General features: G+C 41.7%; 1 protein-coding gene across 2 annotated transcripts in view; it reads left to right on the forward strand.

The window, feature by feature from the left end:
* The window catches only part of meis1a (Meis homeobox 1 a), a 39060-nt gene extending 34044 nt beyond the window's left edge, over window positions 1-5016 (forward strand). The window contains exons 11-13 of one of the 2 annotated variants that reach the window (XR_004213835.1): window positions 631-720; window positions 1235-1343; window positions 2909-5016. Coding sequence is in view for 1 of the 2 variants with exons in the window: in XM_031876631.1 (XP_031732491.1) it covers window positions 631-720; window positions 1235-1287 (143 nt within the window). In the remaining variant the exon portion in view is untranslated. Of the gene's footprint in view, window positions 1-630; window positions 721-1234; window positions 2240-2908 lie in introns of those variants that run through there. The other variant, XM_031876631.1, reaches the window with a different exon arrangement.
* Window positions 5017-8219: the final 3203 nt, after the last annotated feature.

Raw genomic sequence — 8219 nt, forward strand, 5'->3', positions numbered from 1 at the left:
GTGTGTGTGTGTGTGTGTGTGTGTGTGTGTGTGTGTGTGATTGAGTTAAAATAAACTACAGTGCGTGTGTGTGTTCATGGTGATGAAGGAACAACAGTGAGGCTCATCGATGTGTTTTTAATGGCGCTCTGTGGCTCAGAGGAAGAAGTTACACCAGGCTTTGACACACACACACAACACTTGTTTGTAGAGTCATTATTGGTTTCGGTCTTTTCATGGATTTGATGACAATAAGAAAAGCATCCCCAGACTTCTGCTTTCTGTAGTTTCTTGCCTTCTCCCTCCTTTCATTCATCTGATGAATGAAACCAACGGGTGACTTCACAGTGACCACGTCCATTTCTTATATAGTCTATAGGTCAGGGGTCACCAAAGCCATCGTTGTTCATCCTCTGCGGAGCAGGAATAGCCACAGTTAACATAAATGTGACCAGTTGTTGAGATTTCTCCGTCTGTACCAAAGTGTTTTAATCTCTCTCCGTGAAGGAGATAGTAATGTGATAGACGGCAGCTGTCGGGCCGTCCTTAGCCTCACAGTGTGAGTGTGAGAGTGATGTCATCACTGTGGGACAGCAGGCAGCAAGATAATTAAAAAGATTAATCCCCCCCCCCCCCCCCTCTTGTCCACAGTGGGCCATGCAGGACCGTACGGCCCAGATGGTCAGCCAATGGGAGGCTTCGTTATGGACGGGCAGACACACATGGGAATCAGACCACCTGGTAAACACACACACACACACACACACACACACACACACTTCATACCTTATGTTGTGGTGGACTGTTGAGATGCAGTTGTAAACTGTGTGCATTTTAATATTTCTTTATTTCAAAGGTATTTAACTGAATTATTGAAATACTGCATTACATCAACATTAACAATTTAACATTAACAAAAAAAGAGTTTGAAGCTGCACTAGCAAACGGAAAAAGAAAAACCTTCTATTGATGTTGTTTTTACCACCGAAGGAAGTATTCAGATCATTTACTTCAGTAAAATTACTAATACCACACGGTGAACATACTCCACTACAATGTACTTAAAGTACAATATTTACCTCTGAGATGCAGTAGAACTATAAAGTACTTTTAAAGGGAAATATGCAAGTAAAGTACAAATACCTTGTATTTTGCACTTGATTTGACAGTTGAAATGTTTTGACATTACTGTCGAAACTCTCTTTGGATGCAGATCTTCATGGTTCAACTGTGTGTGTCTGTGTTTGTCCTGCAGGTCCTCTAGGTGGTGTGGGGATGGGCGTGGAGGGACAGTGGCACTACATGTAGCACCACCACCAGCACGCTGCAGCCAGAGGACACGCCCAGTGTCCCGCGAAACCACCGTGAGTGAGACAAGTGTTTTAAAGGGTCCAGGTCCCCCACATCACAATTTCTATTTTTCCAGAATAATCTCAGCATCTGTCTGCGTCTCCGATACAATACAACGGATGTGGTTTGTGGTGCTCATAGCGTTTAAAAAAGACATTAAAAAGAAATTCCCCCTTTTAACCAGGATAATCCACAGAACGCACCATGAGCTGGTTTATTGGAACTCTTTTCTGTGTGGTTTACGTCAACTCGCTTCCCTTCTTCTCAGACTCATAACTCTTTCCATTGACAGTGATACCTCTGATATCATGGCCTAAAGAATTCACATTAAATATACTATTGTGATATTTCTATACGATTTTTTTTTAAATACCAATAATGCAATCAGTTGAATTAATTTTTTACTTTGTTTATTGTGTGATTTTTGATTTTAGACGTTGTATTTAAATGCAAACAAAGGAATTGAGTGTTTTTGATAATTCATGAGCTTGAAGTTTGTGTACAAAGTTCAAATCCACGTGTATTAAATGGAGAAAAACTGTAATACAGCATTTTGAATCTCACCACAGACAATTATTGGACTCTTTAGTGGCAGTTCTGGAGCTTTCGATCACATCACACGATCTCTCTCAGTCGTATTCAAATGTCTATCTTTCTATTTATTTTATTACTTCTCGTCCATGTTGGCTCAAAGGAACAACAATAGGCCGACTTGGAGGCAGAGCGGCTCCTCCTCGCTAATTAAAGCCATTTCCATCTGATTTAAAGGTCAATTAATCCTCTGAGATCCTCTCCACATTCGGTCTAACGAACTGATCATTAGCGAGAGACGCAGAACTCTCTCATCTCTTTATTTGATTACACGGAGTCCAATTACTCCGTAAGCAGTTTTCATTATTAATCTGGAGTTGAGGAGGGAGGGAGGGAGGGGGGGGGGCAGTAAAGGCAGCAAAGGGAGGAGAGATTAAGAGGATGTTAATGTGTAGAGAGGAAGTGTAGAGGAGTTAGAAATTGAGGGGGGGGGGGGGGTTTCCCTAAAATGTGGTCAGTCAGACGGCAACATCACTCAGACCGAAGACAATTAAAGAGAGTTTCTTTCTTCCCTCTGCCATTATTGAGCTTATGGCTCCCGGGAAACAATACACCTGTCAGCTGGGATCCGATGCAACCATGCATACAGCCGACACACACACACACACACACACACACAGACGAGGAAATGACCACTCCACATCCATTTGGCCTCCTTTTTTTCTCATTTGCTTCTTCTGGAAAATGATTCCAAACTGGATCCTAAGACTTTGACTCCCTTTGAACACATTTTAGTAGATTTCCCTCAGGATCCATGAAGCTCCATCTTCTCTTATTATGTTACGACATTGCGGATCAATGTTTCTGTACCTGATCCAGGCGGGACCTGGACCTCACGGTGACTTACATCGATTAAGACATTGCTATTTTCTCTTACCGAAAGATCCTATTTCTGATTTCCTTTTGCCGTCCAACACAAGTTTCTCCTCTTCATGTTCAGTTGTTTCGTTTTGAGTTGACTTCCTGTTGCCATCTGTTTTCTCTGCAGGACTCCATCAGCCAGTCTGCAGACCTCCTCCGCAGGCCTCGGAGCAGGACCCCGTCCTCCCCTCAGCCCCTCCCCTCTGGGCATCTACCTGGCCTGATAAGGAAAACACCTGATGGCCGCCGGAGACGCCATGTGGTTTACAATCCCACACAAACACAAAGAGACCGCGGGGACAGATGGAGATCCTGGAAGGAATAATAAACAGCTGTGTTTCCTCAATGATGACACTTTGGGAGGACTTTTTTTATCTGGATTTGATGGTTTCCTGTGATGTCAGCAGCCCAGAGTGTCCTCCAACAGATTTAAACCTTCTCTCTCCTCTCTGGACTACAACTACAGAAGCCTCAAGTGGACATTTTGACACCAGCAGAGCTTCCCTCCCCTCCTCTCCAGCAGTTGAACTGATATCGACGCAAAGCTGATGTCTGTATTTCTCGAGGCGTTCTTTTGAAACGCGACAGCAAACCATTCTCTCAAGAGGCTGAAGCTCTTAAAAGATGGACGGCAGTGGTCACATGACCGGGCGCTGTTTACCGAGGACTCTCAGAGGACGAGAGACAAGTCGTTACAAGTGCTCTGCTGCCTTTTTTTTGTTTGTTTTTTTTGCATAATATACTGTTTTAAAGGAAAGGACTTGTACTGTTTCACGTTTCACACTGTGTGTGTTTGTCTTTTTTTCATAGACTTCTATCTTCCCTCGAGTCCCACAAACCCTTGAGTTCCAAAATAATAAAACAAAAGTGACGCAAATTTGTTCCTCGATTTGTGGAAGTATTTCGTTATTGACGGAGGGAGTGAGGTGTGTAGAAACACGTGACAGCAGAAGAACAAACCTACCTGTGTATCTCCAGGGTTCCTCCTCCACATTTCAGGATAAGAGATTATTACTTTTTACCCGACAACATTTATTTGACAGCTGGAGTGACTGGAGACAAATATTTTATATTAAAAACATAATCCAATATCCTCTTTCAGTGACGCTTTATTTTACGGGTCTTTTACTTTTCTACTCATTTTCTAAATAATTACCCGGAAAGAAGCCGGTGTGTGACTATTATTATTATTACAACATCTCCTGGAAACGGTCAAATTATTTGATCTGAAATGAGGAGATTGTGTGCTCGGTACTTTTTGGTAAACACTTGATCTTAACAAGCTAATATTCAGTTGAACACACAAACTAAAGTCACTGATAGACTTGTAATTTGTGCTTCAAGGTTTTCAGGTTGGGCTCGTGAACTTCCCAATCTTTGGTGGACACATTTTTAGATATTTTTGGCTGCTTATAAACACCACCAAACTCTTCTGCTCAACCTATAAACACTTTCTCCTTTTCCCGATGAATTAGTACCAAACTATAAATGTAGCCGGCTTCAATGTCCTAAGAAACGTCAACATAAAGCGTGACATCTTTACTTCTATAACTCCTTCTTTCCTTTCTACTTCTCTGTATCCTTGTTTCTGTCCCTTCTTTAACCTTTAACCTTTTTCTTTGATCTGGACACTTATAAATAAATCTGACAACAGAGCTGAACTCTATCTTCACATTACAAAAGTACTGTGGATACTTGAGTATATTTAGCTGCTAATCCTTGTTTCCTTTACTTCATTTTTACTTCTAAATGAGTATTTTTTCTGCTACTTTAATGAAAATATATTCTTCCAGGCTCAGGCGCGAGTAGAAAACTTTTAATCTATGAATATGAAACTATTAGTCACCATTTCATTTATTTTCCATTCCTGAGTGCCAACACGGCAACTCTGTTAAATTCACCTTAAATCAACACACTGGGGAGCCGGTGGATTCTTTGAGTGGGGAGAAGGCCAAAAGACCTTCAGCAGGAACTGAGGGTGAGGGGGGAACTAAAATTACAACTTCAACTTCATGTGTAATTTTGTGAGAGTCACTCTGGCTTGAAGAGGAAAACAGCAGCCGGCTCGCTCGGCCTTTTCTGGCATATTCAGCCTGAACATAATCCCACAGAACAGTCGCTTCACACAGCGTACATGTGCAGACCTGAGGGAGCTTTTCTAGCCTTTAGTCCGGCAGAAGCCGCACATTCTGTTGCAACTCTTCCTCGGGAATTTGACTGAGGAGCAGGAGGAGGAGGAGGAGAGAAAAAAAGGCGATTTACGTAAATCTGCTCCAAACTCTTAAATGGAGAGATTAGTTCCCCCTCACGCTCCAGTTGGCCCCCTCAATGGAGGTGCTCTCCCAATCCGCTGGGAGTTTCCTAGATACACCTCATTTCAAAGCTGGCGGCCACAAAAGAGATCATTTATCTTCCTCTTAAAATCAATTACTAATTTGGAGCAGGGAGTTGAGGAGAGTGCGGGCATTCAGCCGGCTGCAGGAAACAGAACTATTTCTGTTGAGTTTAACGGTATTTTATGATATTTATTTTGAACTGGAGGTTATTTTCGAAGCAGAAAACAACACGTGTGTCCTCGGTGCTGCTCTTGTCCCTCTGCTCCTCTCTGAGCTGACTGACAGGCGGCAGCTTCAACTCCCATGTTTCACTGCCCTCTTTAGGGGATTGTGGAAACTGCCTTCATCTCCATTTTATTTTTAATTTTTTTAAATTTAAAAGCTAAACGTGCGATTAGCTAGGCAGCTTGAGAAAGAATAAAAAATTAAAAAGATGAGACGTCATGTGGTACTGAAGACGGTCTCTGGAGACGGAGACGATAAACAGGAACATCGTAATGTGAGAAAGTTTGTAAACTGATGTGATTTCCCACAAATCACTCTGGCAGTGAACTGCAGGCAGGTCATTTATTACAGTTATTTATATTAGATAAACACATAAGACATGGGAAAAGTTTATTTACTAAGAATATTTTGATAACTTTTCAGCCTTCAGTATCTGTCTAATGGGGTCAAAGTTCATGTTATGCCTACTGATAATAAAATAAACCGATTTATTATAAAGGTCGTCAGTTACTGACTGACATATAACAAACTTCATCTGCAGCTATTTTGACGATTTAGGTCATTTTTCCTTGTAAAACATTTCATGGTTCCAGCTTCTCATATGTGAAGATTTGCTGTTCTTCCCTTTTTAATAATGTTAGAAAATGTTAATGTGTTATTAATAATGTTGCGGTTTAGACAAAACAAACATTGTGACGTTGTCACTTTGAGCTCTGAGTTATTGTGACGCGTTTCTCGCTTTTTTCACTATTTTCACAAACCAAATAATCGATTAATGGAGAAAATAATCAGATTAACCCATCGTGAAAATAATCATTAGTTAATATTTCAAAATGAGCTCCACCTCAACTAACTACAATACGAGGAGTGATAATAATCTAATGATATAATACATAATAACATAACTGTCACAGGGACATTTTAATACTTTTTAATCAGTTGTTCCTGGTTGTACTTGCATACTTTTACTTAAGTAAATATCTTTAATGCAGGACTTTTACTTTTTACAGTGTGGTATCAGTACTTTTACTTTAGTGTCTGAATACTTCCTCCACCTCCGCTGTAAAGTCACCGTTTACTTTTATGTGAATGTCTGAAATCTGAGTGTTGATGTAGAGTATATAAAGTTCCCTCAACAGAACAAAATGTCTCATTTCTGCTAACAATCCCACAATCCAATGCGTCGAGTCTTTCATGTCGCTATCCGGTTGAGCAACAGCAGACTTCTGAGTATATTTGGTCGGTGAGTGTAACACATGAGTCCTTCTAACAGAACATTGTAAATACGAATCCATATTAAGGATGAGTTGTGCAAAGTGTGAAGATGTTGACGTGTTTATTTTGAAGCCACTGATGACGCTTGGCTGGTGATGTGGAGCCATACACATATTATCGTCATATTCCAGAATAGCACTCTGAATGGTCCCATGTTGCATGAGTGCTTTTACTGTTGATACTTTAGCTTCCAACACTTCTAGTAAATGGAGTATTTTTTGCAATGTGGCATTGCTATACTTTAACTCAAAACATCTCAGTACTTCCTCCAGCACAGTTCACAGGCTCAAGTAGAACAAACCGTGATGAGTAAACTCAGCTTCGTCTGTTAAATTGGTGGAGTTCTCCTTTAACTTTGTCATCCAAAAGTCAAACGTCGAGTGGATGATTTTGTGAAACAGCCGCTGACATTTTCTACTCTCTGGATTCAATTAAATCTTGACTGTCGAATAATCCGTTCTACTTTTTTGTTGCCCTTTTTTATTCTTTATATATATATTGTCTTGTTTATTGTAAATTTGTGTTTGTACATTGAGAGCGGAGTGGAAACCGGAGACAAATTCCATGTATGCGTAAGCTGATTCTAATTCTGATTCTGAAAATCGAAAAAAGAATCCGCAGCCAGTATGAAGACGCGTCCTGTCTGCAGATTCCCTGGGAAACCCCTGATATTTCATGTTGAATATTGTGAGTTGTGCGAAGGGGAGTCAGTCAGTTTCTCCGTACGGGTGTTTGTAATCTGTGTGTCTGTGTGTGTGTATTCTCTCAGCAGGAAAGAATGCAGCAGAGACGTTCAGATGGAGATGAATTGGTCCCGAGGAGCTCCTGTGGGCTCTGGTGCCCAGGAGATGACCCTCTCTGGCTGCAGGCAGCGAGCCCACAGAGGTAACCAGGTTTATCTAAACAAACTCCTAATGTGGACTCGAGTCACAAACGTTGGGTCGAGCAGACCCCAAAAATTCCGAGGAGACATTAATCCGCCTCCTCCAGGTCTGGACCTGTGACCTGTCGGTCCATCAATACTCTGCTTTAAAACAACAGGCGCCATGAGCTCACCGGCCTCCTCCTGAAACCCTCTCTGTTCGTCCTCCAGGTCCGTGGGATCCGGGGGAGCTGAACACAAAGTTGGATAATTTATTGCCTTTAATTAAATGCTTGCTTCGGGAGGGATTAAATGTGTTTCGCCATGTGCGGGGCAAAAGGGGGAAGGTATTCAGTGTCGGACAGAGGATCCAGAGACTCGGGGAGGGGAGGATCATGGTTACCTTGCGGGAGGAAGTGGAGGAGGTAAGGTGGGGGAGACGAGGGTGGGGGAGGAAGGGAGGGAAGGGTCAGTTTACCTCGACGGGGGACTTCGACCTGGTGGACAGGAAGTCGACCTCGTTCATGAAAGACTATCGTCATCTGTTCACCTGAACATGCAGGTCATTTAAAGACTCGGGGCCTGTTGTCTTCAGGTTATTAGTAGTAGTATTAGGGGTTGTAGTAGTAGTAGTAGTAAGTAGTAGTAGTAGTAATATTTTGTTGTTCCTCATGTAGATGTTTTTCATATTAGCATAAAACTATAATATGGTCTAAAAACTGATTTAAAAAGAAACTAGT

This window comes from Anarrhichthys ocellatus, unplaced genomic scaffold (assembly GCF_004355925.1).
Source record: "Anarrhichthys ocellatus isolate YVR2014 unplaced genomic scaffold, GSC_Weel_1.0 scaffold112, whole genome shotgun sequence".
In the NCBI taxonomy this organism is placed as follows: domain Eukaryota; kingdom Metazoa; phylum Chordata; class Actinopteri; order Perciformes; family Anarhichadidae; genus Anarrhichthys; species Anarrhichthys ocellatus.